Below are 27,765 nucleotides of genomic sequence, written 5' to 3'. Positions count from 1 at the left end.
TCTCCAGCTGGAGCTGGTTTCTTTTTCGTAAAGAAGGAGGACGGTGGGGTTAAGACCGTGTATTACTATAGTGGGCTGAATGATATCACCATCAAGAATAGATACCCGTTGCAATTGATCACAGAGCTGTTCGATAAGGTTCGCGGAGCCCACGTTTTCACGAAGCTTGATTTAAGGGGGAGCTTATAACCTCATCCGCATCAGATAGGGGGACGAGTGGAAGATCGCTTTTAATACCAGGGATGGGCATTATGAGTATTTGGTAATGCTGTTTGGTCTCAGTAATGCTCCTGCCGTCTTCCAGGGATTTGTAAATGAAATCTTTCGTGACATGCTTTTCCAGAGCGTAGTGGTCTATTTGGACGATATTCTGATCTTCTCCAGGAACCTCTTGGAACATAGGATGCAGGTCAATGAAGTTCTTCACTGTCTCCATAAGAACCGTTTATATAGCAAACTCTCTAAGTGCACCTTCGAAGTACCATCAATTCCGTTCCTCGGATACATCATCTCGGGCACAGAGCTTTGTATGGATTCGGAAAAGGTTAAAGCCATCCGGGATTGGACTCAACAACTCTCCCTGAAAGTGGTGTGGTGCAAAGATTCTTTGGCTTTGCTAATTACTACAGGAAGTTCATAAAAGGTTTATCCACCATAGTAGCACCCATTACTGTCCTGACCAGGAAAGTCTCTGGCCTCCTGAGGCCGTAGAGGCGTTTTCTCATTTGAAATCAGCATTTATGTCTGCTCCAATGCTTCAGCAACCTAATCTTGAGAAATCCTTTGTCCTGGAAGTAGATGCCCTTTCTCAGTACTCTTCAGATGGGAAATTACACCCGTGTGGCTATTACGCCCTAAAATTTTCGTCTGCAGAACGAAACTATTCCATAGGAGACCGAGAACATTTGGCAAATAAAATCCTTGGAGGAGTGGAGATATTTACTGGAGGGTGCTAAGCATCCTATTACCATCTACACTGATCACAGGAATTTGCTCTACATCAAGACCGCTCAATGCCTTAATCCTCGCCAAGCTAGATGAGCACTCTTTTTCACTCGATTCTCATTTATCATTAAGTATCGGGCCGGAACTCTCAATGTAAAAGCTGACGCATTGTCTCGCTCCCAGACCGCCTCTGACAAAGAAAGTTCAGTTGAAAAGAGCCTAATTCTCAATCCAGTGTCTATCATTGCAGTTCCCAACTATCTGTGTCCTCCTCCTGGAAGGTCGTCCATTCCGGCTATGCTTCGCCCGAAATTGTTACAGTGGGCTCATATCTCCAAGTTTTCCTGTCACCCAGGAGTACAGGAAATGTTTGAGTTTTTGCAAAGGGCTTACTGGTGGACCACCATGAGGAAAGATATTCAAGATTACGTCAGCTCGTGTTCTCAATGTACTGTCAAAGTCGAAAAACATTGTAATGCATATACACTGTACTAACCCCATGCACATGCCCGCTGCGCGTGCACTCAGTCCGCCGTGCGTGCACATATCCGCAATTTGCGTAGGATCGCTCCTGCGATCATGCGCGTGGTATGGGTATTTACGGCGGAGTTTGTGAGCGCGTAGAGGGTTATTAGAACATTACATATTTAACCCAAATAGTGCATTTCGTACACATAGTTCCCTTGCACCACATCAGCGAGTATCAATAGTTTAAACAGATCCAGGACTAAGGGATTCGCCTTTGCATGATAGGAAGGGTCAGATAAAGGTTGGAAGGTGATGTCTAGTATCCAGCTGTAGGGTATTTTAAGGGTAACATTCCGGTATTGGTTAGAGAAAGATCGCATTTTCCAGCGTATAGTTATGTGCAAAAGTAGAATATAGACATTAACTGTATTTACTGTATATTATGTATGCGGCGGGAATCCAGAGGATACCACCCACAAGAGCAATTGGGGAAAGACATCGCCCACCTTTTCAAATCCACCTATGACCTCTCCTGTAATGAAAAGACACATCTCTGTGTCCAATGGACAATGAGATTACAGTGACCATTGTATTGTGTATGTAAATTGTGTATAAAAAGACCGTTGTTGCCTTGCCGGTCAGAAGACTCTGAACGCTTTCTACCTGACAAGCGGAGGACCGGCCGGGTTGCGCTTGCGAACATTCTCACGTATGTACATTCTCTGTAGCCATTACTCTGTTTTAGATTTATCTTGTTAGCCTGTAGTGTATGATTTGTACTGTTTTACCTTTTGAAATAATCCACGGTGGCCTTAGAACCCTGTGGTTTCAACTACAAATCGGTGTTGTGTCTTCAGTTTCCTGCAAGGGTTTAAGAGCATATTTAACTGTATAAGGTTTATAAGCATTGATAAGGTGTACGCACTGCGGGTACTTTATACAGTCAGCGCTACTTAAGGTTTAAGGTATAACATCGTTGCAGTACTTTGCTGCTAAGGGTTTAAAGTGTAATCATATCATTGCATTGTATCACTAACAAGGTTTAAAGGTTATCAATTGTGTGTGCGTGCGCTGTGCGTACTCTGTACACTCAGCGCGGCGTGTGTACGCCAAGTACGGAACTCTGTACGCAAATAGCGTACAAAGTGCGTAGCACGTGTATTCAGTCTAACGGCCATAGCGGCTCCACGGTAAAAGTGTATCTAGAGGTATAGCTTTATGGTTTAAGATAATATCAACATTATCAGTACCTAACACAAAATCCGTCGTCTTCCTCCTGCCGGGTTGATACTTCCGCTATCCATTCCTAGAAGGCCTTGGACCCATCTCTCTATGGACTTTATCACTGAATTACCCCTCTCCAGGGGATATTACACCATCTGGGTGATCACTGACTGCTTCTCAAAAATGGCACATTTTTTCGCGTTGACAGGTCTTCCTATGGCTCGCAAGTTGGCTCAATTGTTCATCCGTTTTCGGTTGCATGGGTTACCACAAGAGGTGGTCTCCGACCGAGGGGTGCAATTCACCGCAAGATTTTGGAGAGCTCTCTGTGCTGCACTACAAATTAAACTCAAGTTTTCCTCCGCCTACCACCCACAAACCAATGGACAAACCGAGAGAGTCAATCAGGACCTGGAGATTTTCCTTCGTATCTATCTCTCTCCTTCTCAAGATGACTGGGTGGAGTTATTGCCCTGGGCGGAATTCGCTCATAATCATCAGTGTCATACTTCCACTGGAGAGACTCCATTCTACATCAATTATGGATTCCATCCACGTGTTCCTGAATTGCCGCTTTTTCCTTCGAGGGATGTTCCTACTGTAACCCCCACTCTGCAGCATTTCAGTCACATCTGGAATAAGGTTCATTCTAATCTTAGGAGACTCTCCATCAGATACAGGGGGTCATTCTGACCGGATCGCACGCTGCAGTTTATCGCAGCAGTGGGATCGGGCCAGTACTGTGCATGCACCGGCGCCGCAGTGTGCCGGCGCATGCCAGACGGCCGAAGGCCATCGTTGCCTAGCGATCGCCTCTGCCTGATTGACAGGCAGAGGCAGTCGCTGGGCGGGAGGGGGCTGTGTCCAGCCAACGCAGGCGTGGCCGGACCGTTGGGGGAAGGCGGGCCGCGGCGGCTGCGTAACGTCACACGCAGCTTCTGCGACCCGGGCATCAAAGAGGTTCTCCCTGCCAGCCGCAGGAGCTGTGCTGGCCAGGAGTTACTCCTCAAATGCAAAAGCATCGCTGCTGTGGGATGCTTTTGCACTTCTGCGGGGGAGCCGGCACTGACATGCGGGGCGGACTAGCCCTGTGCTGGGCGTCTCCCCGCATGTCTGAGTGCCTGATCGTAGCTGTGCTAAATTTGGCACAGCTGCGATCAACTCGGAATGACCCCCATAAACTCTTCGGACAAAAAAACGGCGGGCAGCTCAATACAAGGTTGGTGACAGGGTTTGGCTCTCCACCCGCATCCTTCATCTAAAGGTGCCCACTATGAAATTTGCTCCAAGATTCATCGGTCTTTACCCAGTTTTGCAAGTCCTGAATCCTGTTGTCTGCAAATTGGGTTTGCCATCTCACTTTCGAATACCGAACTCCTTCCATGATTCTCTCCTCCACTCCCTCTCATTTTAAACAGTTTCCATTCGGATTCACCCAGACCAACTCCGGTGGAGACCGAAGCTGGAACAGAATTTGAGGTCAAGGCTATTCTCGATTCTCGCTACGATCATAAGAATCTGCAGTACCTGGTGGAATGGAAGGGTTATGGACCTGAGGAGAGAAGTTGGGTGAATGCTACCGACGTTTCTGATCCATGACTAGTTCGAATCTTTCATTCCAAGCATCCAACGAAGCCAGGGAAGTGTCCAGGGGCCACTCCTAGAGGAGGGGTTACTGTCACAAATAGGAAGTGGCGGCCGCCACGCTTACCCCTTCGCTGCGCGCTAGGTCTCCGGGATGGTCTACCTCCGGTGGGCTCCGGGTCCCGGCGTGCAGTCAGCATTTCCTCTGGCGTCCCTCCGGACCATGGGTGCCGCCATTGTGCCCAGCGTCCACGTGGGGAGATTGGGCCAATGGCGTGGTCCGGGCTCCCCCCACCAATGACAGCAGAGCGGGCAGTTCAAAAGGAGGCGCCGGGTAAGGCTCAGGCGCCTGAGTATCGTCACTACACTTGCAACTCCCAGGCTCACACTACCTTTCATGGAGGCCTGTTTCCCAGCTCTCAGTGAACTCCAGCGTTTCCAGTGTCTTTCCCAGCTCTCAGTGAGCTCCAGCGTTTTCAGTGTGTTTCCAGTGTGTCATCACTCATTTCTTTATTCAGTGTTCTTCAGCATCGCTCACAAGTCATCACTCATTTCTTCATTCAGTGTTCTTCAGCATCGTTCTTCATTCAGTGTTCTTCAGCATCGTTCACAAGTCATCACTCATTTCTTCATTCAGTGTTCTTCAGCATCGTTCACAAGTCATCATTTCATTTCTTCATTCAGTGTTCCTTGGCATCGTTCTCAAGCATTAGTTACTTATAAATCTGCATGAGGAAGACCTACTTCCGGCTGTCGTTATTTCGACCCAGCTACGGTTCCTCTTCCCGACCATCGGGAGAATCCCAGAGTACCCAACTCTCCCATCCCAGGCCTGTGACATAAAGCATCTAAATGGAAACAGTGAAAAAAAAAGAAAAAAGAAAAAAAAAAAAGCATTTTCATTTCTAGAAGATTTTTTTTTTGTCAAAACACACAGGGCCAGATTCAATTGTCCCCCGCCCCCTTCCCCACCGCCCGCCCGCCATTGCGCCTGCTGGCTGGTATTCTAATGTTGCTGCTAATGGGCGCGACAAGAATATTTCAGCTCGCTACCACCTGGGTACCAAGCTGAAATGCGCGTAAAGAGACCCTTTTGGGCACCCAAACGAGTCTTTTTACGCTCGCGCCCATTACTTTAGTCGGGTTTAGGTGCTTTGCACGCCAAACCCGAGTGTAATGGGCGCGATAACGGGGACAATTTGAATATCGCTGCTTGATCTCCCATCACTTTAGATGGGAGATCGGGGGTGCAATAACATTTGAATTCCCCTCATAAAATTGTGGTACTATTTTGGAAAGGAAGATTTTTGGCGAAAAAAAAAGAACCACAAATTATTTCTTTCACTTTTTTTTTTTTCTAGAATTTTCAGCAAAAAACGTTTTCTTGCCATCTGGGTTAAATTTTTTTTTAATTGACTTACAATATTAATGGCATTTACTAAAAACATCTTATGTAAAAGACAAGGTACAATTTCTGGGGATACTGCATAAAAAAATCATTGATATTGGAATGTGTCCAGTGCAAATGTGTAAAAATACTTCAGCACAAGAGTGAGATAACCCTCAGCATCAAATGGGTTAATGAGTGTGTGTGGTAAGGCGTATAGTTTAAAAGGTCCATTCTGGCAGGGACGGATGTGAATTACTAAATATTCTCTGTAAAGTGCTGTGAATTATGTGTGCATTTTATAAATAACTGTTAATAAATAAAGAACTGTTGTCAGTTCTGGACAGCCTCCCGGAAATTATTAACTGTTGTTTTCTTTTCACTAGAACTTCAGGTTTAGGTTAGAATTTAAAAATAACCTGTTATGTATGACTTTTCACAGCAAAAAGTTCACTAAGGGGCTGAGAATGGAAGCAAATTACTAAAAAAAAAATGCAGGAAAAACGTGAGTATATGCAAGTGAGCAGAGCCATACACATCTTGGATGCGTCATTATCAACAGCGTGTATTTGCAGCTGCCTCATAATAGGTGCAGATGTGCATAATTCCTGATCTGAAAAAGATATATGCGAGAACACCCCTTTCCATACCACTTCTCCAGCCATAATGCTTAATGTTTCCCACTCTAAAAAAAAAAAGAAAGAAGAGAAGATGCAGGTGCTCACTCTAAATATTAAACCCTGCTAATCAGCATAATTATAAAAAAAACCTCTGCAATATGATGCATGTGATGCCTTAGGCAGCTGGCTTGTACCTACATTAGTGTTAGCGACCCACCATATGAGGCCATCTGGTCGCGGCTGGTGGGCCCATATTTTTAGCCAAAATTATGCTAACTGCCTCACATTTGCAGAGTTTATTATAATTATTCTAAATAGCAGTGTTTAGTACTGTATTTAGAGTGTGCAAATGCATTTTTTTTTACTGTGTGAAACAACACGTCTCAGCATGGTGCCACTTCTCATTTTATTTCGAATTAGGGTGTGCACTATAAAGTTCTGTGACCCCCCCATCATATGCTTCACACTCTCATCCTGGGTGTGTACAGTGTGAAGATAATAAAATATGCTATGCAACTTGGCACAGTGCTGATCTTGCAAAAACCACTAAGTATACAAGAAGTGTGATGCATTAAGTTAACCACTAGATCAGTGATTTTCAACCTTTTTAAAGTCGCGGCACACTAAACAAGATTTCAAAATGCTGAGGCACACCATCAAAAATATATAATAACAAATATCAAGATATATTACATGCACTGGCCCACTGGGAGTAATAAAACACATTTTCCCCCACAGCATTTAAACACTCTGTCCCCACAGTAATTACACATTATGCCCCCACATTAATAAAACAAATGCACTGGCCCCCACAGTAATGGCACACATTGGCCCCCACAGTAATGGCACACATTGGCCCCCACACTAATGATACTTATTGACCCCCACAGCAATTACAAATATTGGCCCCTAATGTAATAAAATAAATAAAAATACTGACCCCCTACAGCAGCTATTCCAACACCAGCAGCGCGAGTGTCTGCCATGGAGCAGGGAGCAGCAGCGATGAGCAGGAAGCAACTCGGCAGAAGCAGACGGATGGGAAGGAGACATGCGTGACCTATGAAGTCACGCTGCATCTCCACAGGTCACGATCCGGGCTGTGTCGGGGCAACTCAGGAGATCCCAGCGCTGCCCGAGTGAGGTGACAATGGGCATCTCTGGCGGCACATTTGAGAACCGCCCTCGGCACACTAGTGTGCCGCGGCACAGCGGTTGAAAAACGCTGCACTAGATACTAATATGAATAGAGCAAAGCATTATCAGAAGTGTTCTTTATCAGCCAGGCACCTTTCCCCCATCAAAGCCTGCTATCACATTTCACACTTATGCACAGATACATTTTCAATAGCAGTGGTTATCTCAGCAGTCTTTTCTTCTTCATTAACACGGCCTTGCACATTTCAGTGTACTTTAAAATAATAGGTGGCTGCATTACTGTTAACTAAAAGTGCTGTGGTGTATATGTAGGCAAATAGATAAAGGTTTAGTGAGAGAGAGCCTAATTTAGTGATCTAGCAGCTGTTCGATGCTTTTATGGAGAAACACTGGCCACTATAGGCAGAAGATCAATATAAAGGTCAACAGAATAAATTATTGCACTTACATTGTTGGTAGGCGATAAATTGAAAATAATCTCCGAGTTGAAAGTCCTGGTTTTCATTTTTTTCAACAACTGTAGATGAATGGCTTTATTTACTGCCACAAGAACTTGAAGTGGATCTAGAATCTGTAGCATTAAGTAAACGCAAATTAAAATGTTGATGACAATCATATGTTTAAAAATAAACCCATAACATAAAAAAACTGTCCAATGGTAGTGACACTATTTGGGGAAACTTAAATATTTCACTGCGGTGCAAACTGTTCAGAGGCTGCTGGGGGCAACACGTACAGTCCTGCACATTGGCTACGATGAATGCTCTGGAACAGAACATTGGGTCCACCAACCTCACCAGTTATGTACTGTACCCCATGAGGTGCGCACAAAAAATGTTGGGCAACCATGACATACGGTAATATGTGCATTCACACATAGCAAGTGAACATTGCACAAAATTGATTTGATGACTGTGAGTCTATATTTCCTCAAGCTGTACTTGTCCTACAAAACATATATATATATATTTTCTAGCTTTCAATTTATAAAGGAGAATGGCTAACCATAAAAAAGGGAGTAGTGGGAAGAAGATCCAGAAGTACTGATTCTCAAGCGTGGGAGATTACATGGAAAAATGAAAAAGCGTATTATAGCATGCAGCCCATGGTTCCCAAAATCTCAGAGGAGTTGTGGAGAATATAGGGGCGTGCCAGGTTAGATTGAGGACCACTTGCAAAGTGTGTGGAGAAGATTTCAGTCAGTCTGTGGCAATTTACCAAGTATCTGCCGAAATAACATGACAAATCAATTTATTCTGATGTTTAGTGGTGAATGGGACATTTAATGGGAGGAAGAAGAACCTGGAAGAGAAGGGGATATCTACATTCAAGGGAGCAATTGAATTGTTTGACAGAATTAGCTCCCTTTTAAGATGGCCAGGAACTAATTTAATTATATGCAGTCTCACACCTTAATGCATGGGATTAGCAGTGTTAAGCAGATTTTACCATTATGGCGTGCAAAGTTCTACTTCAAATGGACTCCCAGCACCTCAGAAGACTACAAGCAGAAATCCGAGATAAGTGCAGACTTAGGCCAAAATAATTGAATTAGTTCTTGGCCACTTTAGACAGGAGCTAATTCTGTCAAACAACTAAAATCGCTCAAGAGAGACAACTAAAATCTTCTACTCTCTAATCAATATACAGAGATCATAAAAGTGGTAGGGAACGCCATCACTATGTGTGTGAGACCCCTAAAGCCTGTGAGAAGGTCTTCTGCCAATAACAGTCCCCCTAGTGTACAACACGCACACCAGTACTTAGGGGGTCGCCTGGGATCAAACCTCTAGCAGTAGGGGCTCATGCAATAGGCTGGAGACCACAAGGTAACAAACCTGGAGTGTAGCAGCTGGCAAGGCAAGGGTTAATCTCAGGCTGACTGGATACAGGTATGACAACTGCAGACAGGCTAGCTAAGATATAGTAACTGGATATGCACAGGAAATGATAACTGACGGGAGATGTTTGTTGCAGGTGAACATAGCCAAGCAATGGTTAACTGCTGGGAAACACATAGGTGCTGGGTGTGTACTGATTGAAAGCAGAGAACTGAAAGCATGACCCCAGTTGCAGAGAGACTAGCTGAATGGATAGTGTGAATAGGCTGAAGTCTGCAATAACAGACAGGATGCGAACTCAGTGGCTAAACTGTGGCTGGAATACAGGTTCAGATGTTTTAGAGATTCTGTAGTTTGCTGCAGACTTGTGACTATAATCAGGGCTGGAGTGGATATACTCAGAACCAGAGCTGGCAGGATATAATCACAGAGACTTGGCAGGAGCCTGTACTTGGATCAGGACCAGACAAGAGAGTAACCGGAGGGCCACGGCAAGACAATGACACAGAGCAGGTATGGACACAGGATGGCAGGATCCAACAGGGCATGGGTGCAGGACTGGCAGGGACAACACAAAGAGGACTGAGGCAGGATACAATAACACAAGTACACAGAGGCAAGGAACCAGGACTCAGGAACAGACAGGCAGGCTGGGAACTGTATAGGGTACAGCGACGGTGTGATGAGCTCACTAGGTGCAGGAACTAGGTAATATGACCATCAGGGCAGAACTGACAAGAATCTCTAATAAAAGGGAGAGAGACCAATTACAGGAGAAATCAGGCTGGAGTCAGGTAATGAGGCATTCCACACAGGTGTGCTGCATGTAGCAGCAGCATTTTAGCTGCTAAGAGACAGTCAAAATACATACAAGAATGAGCCGCTGCCGCGACTCATAACAAAATGTGACTACAGGAGCCATCTGTAGAGCAGCCTCTCCAGCAACTAAGTGATGCCTTTGGGGAAAACTAATGTGGTGGGAACTACAGGTGTACAGGAGGCCCTCTTAGCGTACTAGGTTCTCGTAGCATTGGGCATCTTTTTTTTTTTTTTTACAAAAAGGCATCTTAGTCGCAACATGACTACGGTGTATCAGGAGACCGTGCTGATTATTTTGATACAGTATGCGACACTAGCATATCTGTGAGTGACTTGAGGCCAGGTCAGGTACACACTATATTGGCCTGATATGTAGTTTCCGGGCAAATCTGAACAACATATCTGTCATATCACTCAGTATGTATGCCCAATAAGCGGGTGCCCACAGCTGCAAGTGACATCACCCAGTCGGCCCTGCTGCACAGTCAACCAGTCAATAACGCTAGGGATCTAGTTCTATGTAAATGAAGGTGTGATATGGTGCTCCGTCCATCATGCATCATTTTAATGTGTACCCAGGAACAGATATGTCAGCTCGTCAGGCCAACATATCAGCTAGGGACACATCGCTCAGTGTGTACCCGGCTTGAGTCTTTGAATTTGTATACAAAGAGTTACAATAGCGGCCACAGATTTTTTTCCATGCTAAGTTCAGTTGTGCTTCATATACAAATTGACAAATAATTGATGACATTGATGAGTAATACAGACACCAAGGAACTTCATTTTTTGGAGTTTTAAGTGAAAAGGCTAATGTTCTAGATTCTGAGGGACAGAAATGGAGAACCTCTCTTAAATTGGGGTTAAGTTTCTAGCCAAACAGGGTGACTATAGTGATCAATTTCCAGGACCAGGTGTGGAATAGACAGGGCCAGATCAGAGACAGTCAAGAGAACAGGGCCTGCATAAAGTGTGATTTTGTGTTCTAATTTCCCTACCCTAATACAGTAGACACAACAATTTAGCTGCCAGTGGCTCAACTAAGAGAGCAAAAATCAATGGGGAAAGTGGATGGCATCTGGTTAAATGCTTGGCAGTAACCATGGCGATATTCATAATGTTGACATCATAATTTACACATGGTTTACACTTTTGACATTCTCAAACTATCAACAGATTCACAATGTCAACATCTGAACTGTTGCCAGTTGAAATGTAGACATTCTTGGAGGGGCTGGGAGTTATGGTTAGGGATTAGGGGGAGAAATGTATTATTCACCAGAAAGCCGATCCTCTCATGACCGATGTGACCTGGAAGAAGATGATGTTGGAGCCAACGCTGCCACTGGGAGAAGGTAAAAAACCACTAGGGACAATCATGTTGACTTGATGCCTGTCAAGTCATACTACACCCAAAGTGGACTGTCAAGTCATACTACACCCAAAGTCTGGAGAGTACCACTATAGATTTTGAAAGGGAAGGAAATAAGTCCGTTAACCGTTACCACGGCAGTGTGGGAGTGGTATAATGCTTACATCCCAAGGTGGAAATTACCGTAAAAGCCCACTGACCCAATCACCCTAGAAAAAAATAGGATTTTAATTACCTACTGGTAAATCCTTTTCTCGTAGTTCATAGAGGATGCTGGGGTCCACAATAGTACCATGGGGGTATAGACGGGTCCCTTGGGAGCCATGGGCACTTTAAGAGTTTTATAGTGTGGGCTGGCTCCTCTCTCTATGCCCCTCCTACCAGACTCAGTCTAGAAACTGTGCCCGAGGAGACGGACATGCTTCGAGAGAAGGAAATACACAGATAGTGGCGAGATTCACCCCAGCTTACACATAATAACAGAAAACCAAGCTAACCCGCTTGAAACAATTCAGCAACGACTGAACCATAGTACTTAACCAAGTAACAATGCAGTACTTAACCAAGGAACAGGGCAGTACTGAACCAAGTAACAACTGCAGGAAACGAAGCGCTGGGCGAGCGCCCAGCATCTTCTATGGACTATGAGAAAAGGATTTACCAGTAGGTAATTAAAATCCTATTTTCTCTTAGGTCCTAGAGGATGCTGGGGTCCACATTAGTACCATGGGGATGTACCAAAGCTCCCAGTATGGGAGGGAGAGCGTGGAGGCTCCTGCAGCACAGATTGACCAAACTTTAGGTCCTCAGAGGCCAAAGTATCGAACTTGTAGAACTTAGCAAACGTGTTTGATCCTGACCAAGTACGGGCTCGGCAGTTGTAAAGCCGAGGCACCCCGGGCAGCCGCCCAGGAAGAACCCACCTTACGAGTAGAGTGGGCCTTAACAGATTTTGGACACGGCAAGCCAGCCGTAGAATAAGCATGCTGGATAGTACAACTGATCCAGCGAGAAATCGTCTGCTTAGAAGGTTAGCAGGACACCCAACCTTGTTGGGATCATATAAGGACAAATAGAGCGTCCGACTTTCTGTGACGAGAAGTTCTCTTCACATAAATCTTCAAAGCCCTTACAACATCCAAGGATTTTTAAGTAATTGAGGAGTCACTAGCCACTGGCACCACAATAGGTTGGTTGATATGAAAAGCCGACACAACCTTCAGAAGAAATTGCTTACGCGTCCTGAGCTCAGCTCTATCTTCATGGAAAATCAAGTAGGGGCTCTTGCAGGACAATGCTCCCAATTCTGACACACGTCTACCAGATGCCAATGCCAACAGTGTGAACCAATCCAATTGCAGGAACTGCAGCACCACGTTAAGATCCCAAGGTGCCATAGGAGGCACAAAGGGAGGTTGGATGTGCAGAACCCCTTTCAATAAAGTCTGAACCTCAGGGAGGGCAGCCAATTGTTTCTGGAAGAAAATGGACAAGGCCGAAATCTGGACTTTTATGGAGCCCAGACGCATGCCCACATCCACACCTGCTTGCAGGAAGAGTAGAAACCGTCCAAGTTGAAACTCCACCGTAGGAAAATTCTTGGATTCACACCAAGACACGTATTTTTTCCAAATCCGATGGTAATGTTTAGACGTTACTCCTTTCCTAGCCTGTATCAGGGTAGGAATAACTTTGTTCGGAATGCCCTTCCGAGCTAAGATCTGGCGTTCAACTTCCATGCTGTCAAATGTAGCCGTGGTAAGTCTTGATAGGCGAATGGCCCCTGTTGCAGAAGGTCCTCTCGAGGAGGAAGAGGCCTCGGATCTTCCAGCAGTAACTCCAGAATATCCGCGTACCAAGCCCTTCTTGGCCAGTCCACTGTTCTTTTGACCAGTTTGAGAATCCTTGGGATGAGTGGAAGTGGAGGGAACACATACACTGACTTGAACAACCAAAGAGTTACCAGGGCGTCCACTGCCACTGCCTGTGGATCCCTCGATCTGGAACAGTACCGCCGAAGCTTCTTGTTGAGGCGTGAGGCCATCATGTCTATTTGAGGTACGCCCCAAAGACTTGTCACCTCTGTGAACACCTCTGGGTGGAGGCCCCACTCTCCCGGATGGAGATCGTGTCTGCTGAGGAAGTCCGCTTCCCAGTTGTCCACTCCCGGAATGAAGATTACTGACAGCGCCACCGCATGCTTTTCCGCCCAGAGGATGATTCTTGTTACCTCTGACATTGCAGCTCTGCTCTTCGTTCCGCCCTGTTGGTTTATGTAGGCCACTGTCATTACATTGTCCGACTGAACCTGAATGGCCTGATCTTTCAGAAGATGTGCCGCTTGTAGAAGACCGTTAGTTCCAGAATGTTTATTGGAAGGATGGATTCCAGACTTGACCACCTTCCTTGGCAGTTTTCCCCTTGGGTGACTGCTCCCCAACCTCTGAGACTTGCATCCGTGGTTAGGAGGATCCAAGTCTGAATCCCGAACCTGCGGCCCTCTAGTAGGTGAGAGGTTTGCAGCCACCAGAGGAGCGAGATTCTGGCTTTCGGTGACAGACGTATCCTTTGGTGCATGTGAAGATGAGATCCCGACCATTTGTCCAGGAAATTCAGTTGAAAAGACTGTGCATGAAATATTCCGTACTGTATAGCTTCGTAGGAGGCAACCATCTTTCCCAGAAGGCGAATGCACTGATGAACCGATACCCGGGTTGGCTTCAAGACATCCCGGACCATTGCTTGTATGACCAACTCCTTCTCTTCCGGCAGAAACACCCTCTGAGCTTCCGTGTCGAGGATCATCCCCATGAAGGACAGCCTCCTTGTCAGCTCCAAATGCGACTTTGGAAGGTTCAGGATCCATCCATGATCCTGGAGCAGTTGAGTTGAGAGAGCAATACTCTGTAACAGCTTTTCCCTGGAAGATGCTTTTATCAGCAGATCGTCCAGATAAGGAATTATGTTCACACCCTGCTTGTGGAGGAGTAGCATCATCTCCTCCATGACCTTGGTGAACACTCTTGGTGCCATGGCGAGGCCAAACGGCAGTGCCTGGAACTGATAGTTGACAGTCCAGCAGCGCAAATCTGAGATAAGCCTGGTTAGGCGGCCAGATCGGGATGTGAAGGTACGCATCCTTGATATCCAGGGATACCAGGAATTCCCCCTCCTCCAGACCTGAGCTCACCGCTCTTAGAGACTCCATCTTGAATTTGAATTCCCTCAAGTAGGGGTTCAATGACTTTAGGTTTAATATTGGCCTTACCGAACCGTCCGGTTTCGGTACTACAAACAGGTTTGAGTAATAACCCTTGTGTTGTAGGTGAGGTGGAACTGGAACAATGACATGTGACCTTAGCAATTTTTGAATGGCTTCCTGTAGGATAGCACTTTCTGTCAGCGAAGCTGGCAAGCCTGATTTGAAGAATCGGTGAGGTGGGAGTTCTTGAAACGCCAGTCTGTATCCCTGGGTAACAATATCTTGTACCCAGGGATCCAGGCATGAGGACACCCAGACATGACTGAAATTTCTTAGTCTTGATCCCACCTGCCTGATTTCCAGGCTGGGAGGTCCACCGCCATGCCGAGGATTTTGAGGAAGTAGAACCAGGTTTCTGTTCCTGGGAACCTGTGGGTGCAGGTTTTCGGGATTTCCCCCGACCACCTCTAAAGAAAGTGGAGGGGGATTTGGACTTTTTAACTTTAGCGGTCCGAAAGGACTGCATTGCAGATGTAGGATATGATTTCCTAGTCAGTGGAATGGCAGAGGGAAGAAAAGTTGACTTACCCGCAGTCACGCATCTAATGCTTCCCCAAACAGAGCCTGATCTGTGAAGGGTAGGTTCTCCACACTCTTCTTGGATTCCACATCCGCAGACCACTGGCGCAGCTAGAGTCCCCTGCGTGCCGATAAAGACCTTGGAAGAAGCCCTCACATTCAGGTGTCCAAGGTCCTTCATGGCTTCCACCACGAAACCTGCAGAATCCTGTATGTGACGTAAAAACAATTCAATGTCACTTCTATCCATAGAATCTAACTCCTCTAGTGAAGTGCCTGACCGCCTTACAGTGGTCTTTAGAAATCCGTGCACAAGCACTAGGCTTTAGAAATCAATGCACAAGCAATAGTGGGTCTTAAAGCTACGCCATTTGCTGTGTATAATGATTTGAGTGTAGACTCAATCTTGCGGTTGGTCGGCTCTTATAAAGCGGTGGACCCAGGGACAGGTAAAACCACTTTCTTAGACAACCTAGATACAGAAGCGTCTACTACCGGCAGGTTTTCCCACTTTTTCCTATCCTCCTCAGGGAACGGAAAAGCAATGAGAACCCTCTTAGGGATCTGGTACTTTTTCTCCAGGTTTTCCCAGGAGTTTTCAAACAATGCGTTTAGTTGCTGGTACGCAGGGAAGGTAAGGGAGGACTTCTTATGGTCAGTAAAGTAAGCCTCCTCAACCTGCTCAGGTACCTTCTCAGAAATATGCAAAATGTCCCTAATGGCCTCAATCATGAGTTGCACCCCCTTAGCAAGGGATGCCTCACCCCCCTATCAGAGTCGGTATCCGTGTCGGGTTGCATTATTTGGGCAAGCGCACGGTTCTTAGGGTATATACCAGGGGTCTTGGATGAGGTAGTGGGAGAAGAATACGATAAAACCTCTACAGAGTTTTTCAAAACCTGTGTTTCAGTCTCATTATGAGCTATCCTAGATGAAATCTGGGATATCATTCCCTTAATAGAAGCCACCCATGGTGGTTCGGATTCAGAAGGCTGAGACAGTATATTGCATTCCTGAGTACATGGAATAGACTCCTCTGGAGAAGACACACACTCTGCAGCACAAGATACAGAGTCCCTAGACATGGTAATGTGAGATATATACACATACACACACAGGAAAATGTCAGACACAGTTTCCCTCAAAGTACCTTCAGAGAGACACAGAGTATAAGGAGCCAGAACACACAGCGCCCCAGTAGGCAGTTATTATGATAAATGCCTGGCGCTGACTGAGTAATCTTAATAGATTAAACAGTTAATAACACTCTCTCCTCCCTTTCTATAACACCCTGGTACCGCAGAGGATAACTGGAGTTAAGTGGAGGTCAGCGCTCCCTGTCAGCGTCTGTGTAGTGTGATCTGCAGGGAGAAAATGGTGCTGGTGAGTGCTGCATCCGCTTTGAGAAGAAGCCCCGCCTCCTGTAATGACGCATCTTCCCGCACTTATTATATTATACTGGCCTGAGGTTTTCTTGCTGCTAACAGTGGGATTAGCCCCTGTTAGCATAGTTGACCAGTGTTAGGGTATCGCGCTGGCCAATGGCGCCCCTCACAGCAACGCACAACATGTACCTCTGAGCCCTCCGGAGCGCAACTTCTCAGAGCTGACCTCCCACCCTTGTGCCGCCATACCCGCCGGCGCCCCGCTTACCGAGGCACCGGCGTCATACTCACCACTGCATGTTCTGGCTCTGTTAGGGGGTGGCGGCAGTGCTGCAGGAGCGATCGGTTGCCTTGGGGGCTTGCGATCATCACCCTCAGGAGCTCAGTGTCCTGTCAGCGGAGATAGAAGCCATTAACCTCTAGGGTTGGATCCTACTCCCCCCCTACGTCCCACGAAGCAGGGAGGATGTTGCCAGCTGCCTCTCTGTACCTAACTCTTTAAAAAAAAACAATAAAACCAGAAGAACTCCTAGGAGCGCTCCACCGGGCACATTTTCTAAACTGAGTCTGGTAGGAGGGGCATAGAGGAAGGAGCCAGCCCACACTATTAAACTCTTAAAGTGCCCATGGCTCCCAAGGGACCCATCTATACCCCATGGTACTAATGTGAACCCCAGCATCCTCTAGGACGTAAGAGAATTTACCACAAAATGTGGTTGAAAGCTTTTTTCAGCAACTAACGCTATTACTAGAGAGAGATCATTTTGTTAATGAAAGAGTGGATCAAGTCAATGGTCTTCCTAATGTTAGCCAGTACTTGTCAACTCAGAATAAAGCCCACTGGATCTGGATGGAACAAATGACTAAGCGGGAAAGTCAATTGGCAAAATATTTTGCAGAAATTTGGATGTTGACATTTAGAAGCAATATAGGTTGATAATTTGAGCATATAATTTCCCAGAGAATTTCTTGTATTACTGTGAAATCAGACCATTGAGGCCAGGGGCTGAGAAAGGATTTCAAATATTTAATTGCTGTTTGAGTCTCTCCAATAGAGATGTTACAACTGCAGAGTCTTCTTTCTAAGGATGGGCTCGCCGAAGATCTTCTGAGCAGTGACCGTTGTACACCTAAGGTTGAGACTCGTAGAACTCACCAGCGGGTCTTCTTGCCTATAATAGCTGCTTTTCCCATAAGGCGGTAGGCATGTTCCGCCTTATGGGAAAAGCAGCTATTATAGGGATGCTACCAAGACTTACGCCGCTGGCGGTAGTACGAGCTCAACCCCGAGTGACCCGAATCACTGCCGATAAGGAAAATTACACAGAAAAGAGAAAAGATAAGACTAAAAATACTGGAGAGGAAGAGGCTGGATTTACGAAAGTGTGAAGATGTGAGATAAGCCAGAGAAATACTCCAGGTGTATCAGAGAGAGATTAGAGTACAATAAGAGAATGAGAAAGAAGTAAACACAAACACACAGCACAAAAGATTACACAGGAGGACAAGCACACTAATGGAATAGTGATACTGAGAAAGTGGATGGAGGAAAATAATGGAGAATCAAAGCATAAACCACCCAACAAGAAGCTGGGATATCTGGCGCTTCACACAGAAAATAGGATTTTAATACCTACCGGTAAATCCTTTTCTCTTAGTCCGTAGAGGATGCTGGGGACTCCATAAGGACCATGGGGTATAGACGGGCTCCGCAGGAGATATGGGCACACTATAAGACTTTGAATGGGTGTGCACTGGCTCCTCCCTCTATGCCCCTCCTCCAGACCTCAGCTAGAAACTGTGCCCAGAGGAGACGGACATTTCTAGGAAAGAATTTATTTTGTAAACACAGTAAGTGTCATACCAGCGCACACCACGAACATACCGCAAAACGTGGCATTCAATAGAATACCAGCCAACGGCATGAAAAAATACACAGCCACATGCTGAGAGAATATGTAACACAACCTGTGTGTCAACACAACCAATAATTCCATAGACAAAAAACCTTACGGTTTCACATGTCCCATTAAGGCTTCTTAGACATGATCGAAATTTCAGAAACCTGTTGTAACTCTTCCACTCAAACTCCAAAAAGCAATGAAATTCCGATCATTAAGGCTGACACCTTAATGGACGTGTTCCTTGCGCAATACAGATATGGTATGCCATCACAGCCTGTGGGTAAGTGCAGATTCAGCACTCTCACAGAGTGACATTGCTGTCACTCACACAATGGTGGAGCTGCTAATTCACAGATTTGTGTGCTGATTGGAATACACACATGCAGTCTATGCAACTGAAGGTCTGAGCAGTTATGTGGTGCTCCCATCCCACACAGTCCTCACAACCATCCCATTCAGTCACAACAATCCCACCTTGTTACAACATCCTTCTAACTCCATACATCCATCTCATTTAGAATACACATTTAGCTCCCTCAAACATCTTGGTTAATTGCTAAAACTATAATACCACATCTACGGTCTATGCATCTACACTTACTTCCCCTACACCCCCATGCTGCTCTGTCTTCCCCAATCCCTACTGCTGTGTTCTCCCATCTGTGCTAGTCTGTACTAATTTATCTGTACCATCTGCCTTTCCCCACCTGTGCCTTGTCTGTACCACCGTTTCCTTCTCTCTGTGCTGCTCAGTTGATTGTAGATGTGCCAAATTTAGCACATCTACAATCATTTACTCTGACATGCAATGTGACGCCCAGCACAGGGCTAGTCCGCCCAGCATGTCAGGCCCTCCCCTCCCCCCGCTGCGCTCCCGGGTACGCACGCACAGTGCAGCCATTGTGCATTCGCACCCCACAAACTAATTCAGACTGCGATCGCTGCAGTCTGAATTATCCCCTGTGTTTCTTTGTCCCCCCCATTAGTGCTGCTTAGTCTTCCCTCTAGCCACACACTTTTGTTCCCCCATCCACAATGCTGTCTCCTCCCTCCAACCAACAACACTCTTACCTCATCCGAGCAGCTTTGTCTTCCGCTCAGACCTTCAGTTGCATAGACTGCATGTGTGTATTCCAATGAGCACACAAATCTGTGAATTAGCAGCTCCACCATTGTGTGAGTGACAGCAATGTCACTCTGTGAGAGTGCTGAATCTGCACTTACCCACAGGCTGTGATGGCATACCATATCTGTATTGCGCAAGGAACACGTCCATTAAGGTGTCAGCCTTAATGATCGGAATTTCATTGCTTTTTGGAGTTTGAGTGGAAGAGTTACAACAGGTTTCTGAAATTTCGATCATGTCTAAGAAGCCTTAATGGGACATGTGAAACCGTAAGGTTTTTTGTCTATGGAATTTCATCGCTTTTTTTAAATTTATTTTTTTTATTCAGAAATGTAAAATTTCACTGTAAGAATAAACATTTGATTTTTTAAATGTTTAATGAAAATGTTCGTATAACATCACTATTCTGTGCAAAATTATTTTATTTACCAAACCGAATTGTTTAAAGTCCGTACACACTTAACGATTTAATGAGCGACGTCGCTCATTTTCCCCCTCCTTGAGCGACATTGCTCGTTTTATCGTTAAGTGTGTATGCTGCCAGCGACGAACGAATGCGCGGCCCCGCGGGTCGGCAACGATCGTCGCTGTCGGTAGGGCATGCATGAAGGATGTGGACTGTCGTCCACGACCTTCGTGCAGGGCTGGCGGGGGCGTGACGTCACTGAGCGATATGAGCGGTCATATCGCTCAGTGTGTACAGTCGGCCGCCGGCCCGGGAGGGGGAAACATTAGACGATGTCGCTCACAGATCGACATTGTTTAATGTGTATGGGCCTTTAGACTTTGGTCAAAATATTTTGCTGCCTTTGCAGCTGATGCAGGGCGGGGGGTAGGCGGCAGCAGCCTGTGACTGAGGCTGGAGGTAGGCGTGAAATGCATTGCTTGTACGTGTGAGTGCGTGGTGTCAGGTGCTGCCTGTGTATGTGTGTGTCAGGTCCTGTGTGTGTGTGTGTGTGTGTGTCAGGTGTTGCGGGTGTATATGTGTGTGTATCAGGTGCTCCGCGTGTGTACAAGTGTATGTCTGGTGCTGTGCATGAATACGTATGTCTGTGTCAGGTGCTGCGTGCGTCAGGTGCTGCGTGCGTCAGGTGCTGCGTGCGTCAGGTGCTGCGCGTGTACATGAGTGTGCGTCAGGTGCTGCGCGTGTACATGAGTGTGCGTCAGGTGCTGCGCGTGTACATGAGTGTGCGTCAGGTGCTGCGCGTGTACATGAGTGTGCGTCAGGTGCTGCGCGTGTACATGAGTGTGCGTCAGGTGCTGCGCGTGTACATGAGTGTGCGTCAGGTGCTGCGCGTGTACATGAGTGTGCGTCAGGTGCTGCGCGTGTACACGAGTGTGCGTCAGGTGCTGCGCGTGTACACGAGTGTGCGTCAGGTGCTGCGCGTGTACACGAGTGTGCGTCAGGTGCTGCGCGTGTACACGAGTGTGCGTCAGGTGCTGCGCGTGTACACGAGTGTGCGTCAGGTGCTGCGCGTGTACACGAGTGTGTCAGGTGCTGCGCGTGCACACGAGTGTGCGTCAGGTGCTGAGCGTGTACACGAGTGTGCGTCAGGTGCTGCGCGTGTACACGAGTGTGCGTCAGGTGCTGCGCGTGTACATGAGTGTGCGTCAGGTGCTGCGCGTGTACATGTGTATGCGTCAGGTGCTGCGCGTGTACATGTGTGTTGCTTCAGGTGCTGCGCGTGTACATGTGTGTGTGAGTAAGGTGCTGCGTGTGTATGTGTGTGTCAGGTGCTGCGTGTGTATATTAGTGTGTCTGATGGTGTGCGTGTATATGTATGTGTCAGGTGCTGCGTGTATATGTGTGTGTGTCAGGTGCTGCGTGTGTATATGTGTGTCAGGTGCTGCATGTTTATCTTATTGTGTCTGATGCTACGTGTGTGTGTGTCAGGTGCCGCACGTGTATGTGTGTGTCAGGTGCTGCATGTTTATTTTATTGTGTCTGATGCTACGTGTGTGTGTCAGGTGCCGCACGTGTATATGTGTGTGTGTCAAGTGCTGCGCGTGTACACGAGTGTGCGTCAGGTGCTGCGCGTGTACACGAGTGTGCGTCAGGTGCTGCGCGTGTACACGAGTGTGCGTCAGGTGCTGCGCGTGCACACGAGTGTGCGTCAGGTGCTGCGCGTGTACACGAGTGTGCGTCAGGTGCTGCGCATGTACACGAGTGTGCGTCAGGTGCTGCGCATGTACACGAGTGTGCGTCTGGTGCTGCGCGTGTACACGAGTGTGCGTCAGGTGCTGCGCGTGTACACGAGTGTGCGTCAGGTGCTGCACGTGTACACGTGTGTGCGTCAGGTGCTGCGCGTGTACATGTGTGTGCGTCAGGTGCTGCGCGTGTACATGTGTGTGTGAGTAAGGTGCTGCGTGTGTATGTGTGTGTCAGGTGCTGCGTGTGTATGCGTGTGTCAGGTGCTGCGTGTGTATATTAGTGTGTCTGATGGTGTGCGTGTATGTGTATGTGTCAGGTGCTGCGTGTATATGTGTGTGTGTCAGGTGCCGCATGTGTATATGTGTGTGTGTCAGGTGCTGCGTGTGTATGTGTGTCAGGTGCTGCATGTTTATCTTATTGTGTCTGATGCTACGTGTGTGTGTGTCAGGTGCCGCACGTGTATATGTGTGTGTGTCAGGTGCTGCGTGTGTATATGTGTGTCAGGTGCTGCATGTTTATCTTATGTGTCTGATGCTACGTGTGTGTGTGTCAGGTGCCGCACGTGTATGTGTGTGTCAGGTGCTGCATGTTTATTTTATTGTGTCTGATGCTACGTGTGTGTGTCAGGTGCCGCACGTGTATATGTGTGTGCGTCAGGTGCTGCGCGTGCACACGAGTGTGCGTCAGGTGCTGCGCGTGTACACGAGTGTGCGTCAGGTGCTGCGCGTGTACACGAGTGTGCGTCAGGTGCTGCGCGTGTACACGAGTGTGCGTCAGGTGCTGCGCGTGTACACGAGTGTGCGTCAGGTGCTGCGCGTGTACATGTGTGTGCGTCAGGTGCTGCGCGTGTACATGTGTGTGCGTCAGGTGCTGCGCGTGTACATGTGTGTGCGTCAGGTGCTGCGCGTGTACATGTGTGTGCGTCAGGTGCTGCGCGTGTACATGTGTGCGCGTCAGGTGCTGCGCGTGTACATGTGTGTGTGAGTAAGGTGCTGCGTGTGTATGTGTGTGTCAGGTGCTGCGTGTGTATATTAGTGTGTCTGATGGTGTGCGTGTATATGTATGTGTCAGGTGCTACGTGTATGTGTGTGTCAGGTGCCGCATGTGTATATGTATATGTCAGGTGCTGCGTGTGTATGTGTGTGTCAGGTGCTGCATGTTTATTTTATTGTGTCTGATGCTACGTGTGTGTGTGTCAGGTGCCGCACGTGTATATGTGTGTGTGTCAGGTGCTGCGCGTGTACACGAGTGTGCGTCAGGTGCTGCGCGTGTACACGAGTGTGCGTCAGGTGCTGCGCGTGCACACGAGTGTGCAACAGGTGCTGAGCGTGTACACGAGTGTGCAACAGGTGCTGAGCGTGTACACGAGTGTGCGTCAGGTGCTGCGCGTGTACATGAGTGTGCGTCAGGTGCTGCGCGTGTACATGTGTGTGCGTCAGGTGCTGCGCGTGTACATGTGTGTGCGTCAGGTGCTGCGCGTGTACATGTGTGTGTGTGAGTAAGGTGCTGCGTGTGTATGTGTGTGCCAGGTGCTGCGTGTGTATATTAGTGTGTCTAATGGTGTGCGTGTATATGTATGTGTCAGGTGCTGCGTGTATATGTATGTGTCAGGTGCTACGTGTATATGTGTGTGTGTGTCAGGTGCTGCGTGTATATGTGTGTGTGTCAGGTGCTGCGTGTGTATGTGTGTGTCAGGTGCTGCATGTTTATTTTATTGTGTCTGATGCTACGTGTGTGTGTGTGTGTGTGTGTGTCAGGTGCCGCACGTGTATATGTGTGTGTGTCAGGTGTTGCGCGTGTATGTGTGTGTCAGGTGCCGTTCCCCTTCTTCCCATCCCAGCTCTCTCTATAGAATACAGCTCTGCACCCAGAGAGAGGGAAAGACCAGGGGGCTGATCACGGCACTGCTCACTTTTTGGTCATGAGTTCGGCCTCCTGTTTCTTCCAGTGCTGTGTTCCTGCAGCCCAGCCCTCCCTGTTGTGCCAGAGAATCAGCCCTTCCTTCCCCAGCCAGAGAGAGAGCCCGAGGCAGAGACACTCTTCCCGTAGCTGGCTTACCCCCAGTACTTCAGCACTGGCCATGCGGCAGTCAACAAAGGAGAGCAGCAGGGGGTTCTGGCAGCATTAGCTGTGGCCGCAGCTGGATCGGGGAGGCCTGTAGTGTCTGAGGTGGGCAACGCTTCCTCCCCCGCTGTCACCTTCCCCTGCCGGAGAGAAAGCCAGAGACATACCCTTCCCGCAGCTGGGCTACCCCTAGTACCTCAGTGCTGGCCAGGCAGAAGTCTATGGAGGGGACCGGCAGGGGTTTCAGGCCGCAGCAGCAGCGGCTGCAGCCAGATCAGGGAGGCCTGCAGGGTCAGAGCCGGGCAGCACTTCCACCAACACTGTCACCTCTGTGCTGGGCATGTACACCAGTCCGTACGGACGGAGGTGTCCACAACAGGCAGCAGTATGAGTTAGACAAACTCATTACATGCTGCCCACTGCTGCGCCGCGTGCCCTCGATGGAGGAAGCCTAGATGCGGTCCCCAGCGGCAGCGAGGGAGAAGGGTGATCACATCACCCTTCAACCCGGCACCTCACAATCAGCTGGGGATCTGCAGTAGCTTCATCTCTCTCTTCCTCTCCCTCTCTGACAGCACAGCAGCCCCTCTGGGTCCCATGTAGCTCTGCACCCCTGCTCACAGTTCACTCGGCCTCTCCTGATTAAAAAGAAAATAAGAGCCTGACCTGCTGCTCAGATGCGAGGAGGGGACGGGCGGTAGGTCCTCTGTGAGTGCACTACACAGTCAAAATTAACTCGGACTCCTCACAACAGTGTGGACTGCAGGCGACGTCAGACGCCAATTTGGGTGTGCTTGCTGCACTACCTGCCCATCAAGCCCAACGTGGTGCCATGGTGTCAGCCCCGCCCACTATAGGGATTCCATTTTGTATTAGGAATCCTATAACAGCATTCTGACATCCCTCCCTATGACGCTGCCATCCATACACTGCCGCTCTCATACATCCGCACACCGCCGCTCTCATACATCCGCACACCGCCGCTCTCATACATCCGCACACCGCCGCTCTCATACATCCGCACACCGCCGCTCTCATACATCCGCACACCGCCGCTCTCATACATCCGCACACCGCCGCTCTCATACATCCGCACACCGCCGCTCTCATACATCCGCACACCGCCGCTCTCATACATCCGCACACCGCCGCTCTCATACATCCGCACACCGCCGCTCTCATACATCCGCACACTGCCGCTCTCATACATCCGCACACTGCCGCTCTCATACAGCCGCACACCGCCGCTCTCATACAGCTGTAAACTGCCGCTCTCATATATCCGCACACTGCCGCTCTCATACATCCGTACAACCCAGCTCTCATACATCCGCACACTGCCGCTCTCACACAACTGTACACTGCTGCTCTCATACATCCATACACTGCCGCTCTCATACATCCGAACAACCCCGCTCTCATACGTCCGCACACTGCCGCTCTCACACATCCGCACACTGCCGCTCTCACACATCCGCACACTGCCGCTCTCACACATCCGCACACTGCCGCTCTCATACATCCACACACCACCGCACTCATACATCCACACACCAACGCAGTTATACAGCCGCACACTGCCGCTCTCATACATCCGCACACTGCCGCTCTCATACATCCGCACACTGCCGCTCTCATACATCCGCACACTGCCGCTCTCATACAGCCGTACAACCCCGCTCTCATACATCCGCACACTGCTGCTCTCATACAGCCGCACACCGACGCGGTTATACAGCCGCATACCGACGCAGTTATACAGCCGTACACTGCCGCTCTCATACATCCATCCGCACACTGCCGCACTCTTACATCCATCCGCACACTGCCGCACTCTTACAACCGCACACTGCCGCACTCTTACAACCGCACACTGCCGCACTCTTACAACCGCACACTGCCGCACTCTTACAACCGCACACTGCCGCCCCCATACATCCGCACACTGCCGCTCACATCTATACATACATAGCCTCCATACAGCTACACATCCAATCACTGCTCAAGGGAACACTGAAATCACTATCACTTTTTCCCCGGGGTGTGACCACAGCCAGCCACTACTCCGGCCACCTTCTTGTGACACCAAAATGCATCTTACCTATCATCAGGGTGGTGCTGCTGCTGGGGGTAGGTTGCTGCCTCAGTCTCCTGGTTGGTGCTGCGATTGGAGGGGGTACTGCTTCCCTGTGCTGCCACTGTCTCCCGGATCATCGTGCCGCTGGCTGAATTGCAGCTTGACGCTACTGCTGCCGGGAGTAACAGCTTCCTGACTGTTGTTGCTGGTGGCTGCCTACTGCTCATTGCCGACGGAACACTGACCGGCTCTGCAGTGATGCTGGCGGAGTAGTGGCGGTGGGGTGGGGGGGTGCCTGCTCCCTTCCCTCGAGCATGCCGCAGTGTAAAAAAATAAATAATAAATAGAGAGCATACCAGGGTGAGAGTCTTTATTGATCACAGTGACTACACGGGGCACAGCATAAGGACACCTTGCTGTGAAGGGCTCTGCCCACACAGATTGCTGCACCCTCTCTGTCAGCCGCTGCCCTCTCGTTCTCTGGGCGGCCAGTTCCAGTGTGAGGTAGGAGAGGAAGAGAACACACAGGAGAGCAGCCCTGATATATAACAGAGGTGGAAGTTCTATAGGCAGCAGAGACGGAGACCAGCCAGCCAGTCTCCCAGTGCCCTGATCACTACACGCCGCCAGCACAGCATTACAGGAGGGTCCTATAGTGCTGCCCTGAGCTAACAGGTGTGTGTACCAAGTGTACCCCATACAGTGTGCTGCGCCCTGGTGTCTCTGAGAGGGGTGAGGTCACCGTGCCGCTTTAGAATATGGCTTTTCCTTAGTACTGTATGTTACAGCCCTGCACTAGTAGTGGCAACTCTGCCCTATGTGAACCTGTGAGGTTATTTTCCTATTTACAGAATAACCGGGGAGAAGGCGGCCATATTGCGGCTCTCAAGTGAAGGCCCTGTAGTACACCCCCTGCTGGCGGCCACTGCGCAGGCGCAAAAAATTGAAATGCCCCATCTCTGTAATGGGGCATATTTCTCTTAATTAAAAAAACCCTGTAACTTTCTGAAAAACCACAACCCCAAAAGGCACTTCACTGGGACATGCTCTATCTAATAAAACAAACCCCAAGTCATATATATATATATATATATATATATATATATATATATATACACACACACACACACACACACACACACACACACACACACACACACACTCATGTATAAACATGTATACACAAATACACGTATGTACATGTTTATGTATGTATAATACACTGATAGAGTACATTATATTTATGAATTAATTGCTTCCCGATTCTGCAGCAGCATCATCAGCACCACCAGTGTTACTCACAGTCACTTCACACTGACTGCTGCACAACACATCACTTCATTTCCAGGCCGCCCGCCACCTGGTGAAGAGACATGGGAGATGAAGGACCAGCAGTGCCACGTTGAGCGGAAGTATTGTGAATTAGTTACCCACACACTCCTTGTGACACCTGCTCCCCGTCTGCCCTCCCTCCCACCCGCCGCCTGCCATCCGGAACCCGCACTGACAAGTAAGTCTCAGCAGAATGTGTCTGCTGGCGGCTCCCAGTCCCTCCTAGAGGAACACTGCCAGTGGTGTGGCGGCCGCTGCACACTAGGACTGAGAGACCGCAGCGGGAGGAAAGCACAGGTGGGCGGGAGGAGAGCATGGGCGGACATCACCACGTCACATTGCAAGGTGACGCCAGTCCCCCCAGTGAGGCCGCCGACGAAAGCACTCAGCATAGTATTAGCAGCAGGCAGGGGGGGGGGCGGGCGCAGCGGTGGTGGGAGGTACGGAAATGAGCTGCAGGCTAGGCTCCACCGATCACACACTCAGCGATCACTGTGCTACAGCAAGCGTGGCGTGCAGCGGTGCT

General features: G+C 48.5%; 1 protein-coding gene across 4 annotated transcripts in view; it reads right to left on the bottom strand.

Annotated features, from left to right (window-relative positions):
• The window catches only part of TPRKB (TP53RK binding protein), a 120,178-nt gene that overhangs the window by 64,447 nt on the left and 27,966 nt on the right, over window positions 1-27,765 (bottom strand). For all 4 annotated transcript variants that reach the window (XM_063927102.1, XM_063927104.1, XM_063927101.1 and 1 more), the window contains exon 3: window positions 7,835-7,957. In XM_063927102.1, coding sequence (XP_063783172.1) covers window positions 7,835-7,957 — 123 coding nt within the window. The remainder of the gene's footprint in view (window positions 1-7,834; window positions 7,958-27,765) is intronic.

Source organism: Pseudophryne corroboree, chromosome 6 (genome assembly GCF_028390025.1).
Source record: "Pseudophryne corroboree isolate aPseCor3 chromosome 6, aPseCor3.hap2, whole genome shotgun sequence".
Classification (NCBI taxonomy): Eukaryota; Metazoa; Chordata; class Amphibia; order Anura; family Myobatrachidae; genus Pseudophryne; species Pseudophryne corroboree.
The sequence above is the reverse complement of the archived record's forward strand: the minus strand, read 5'-3'. Positions and strand labels throughout refer to the sequence as shown.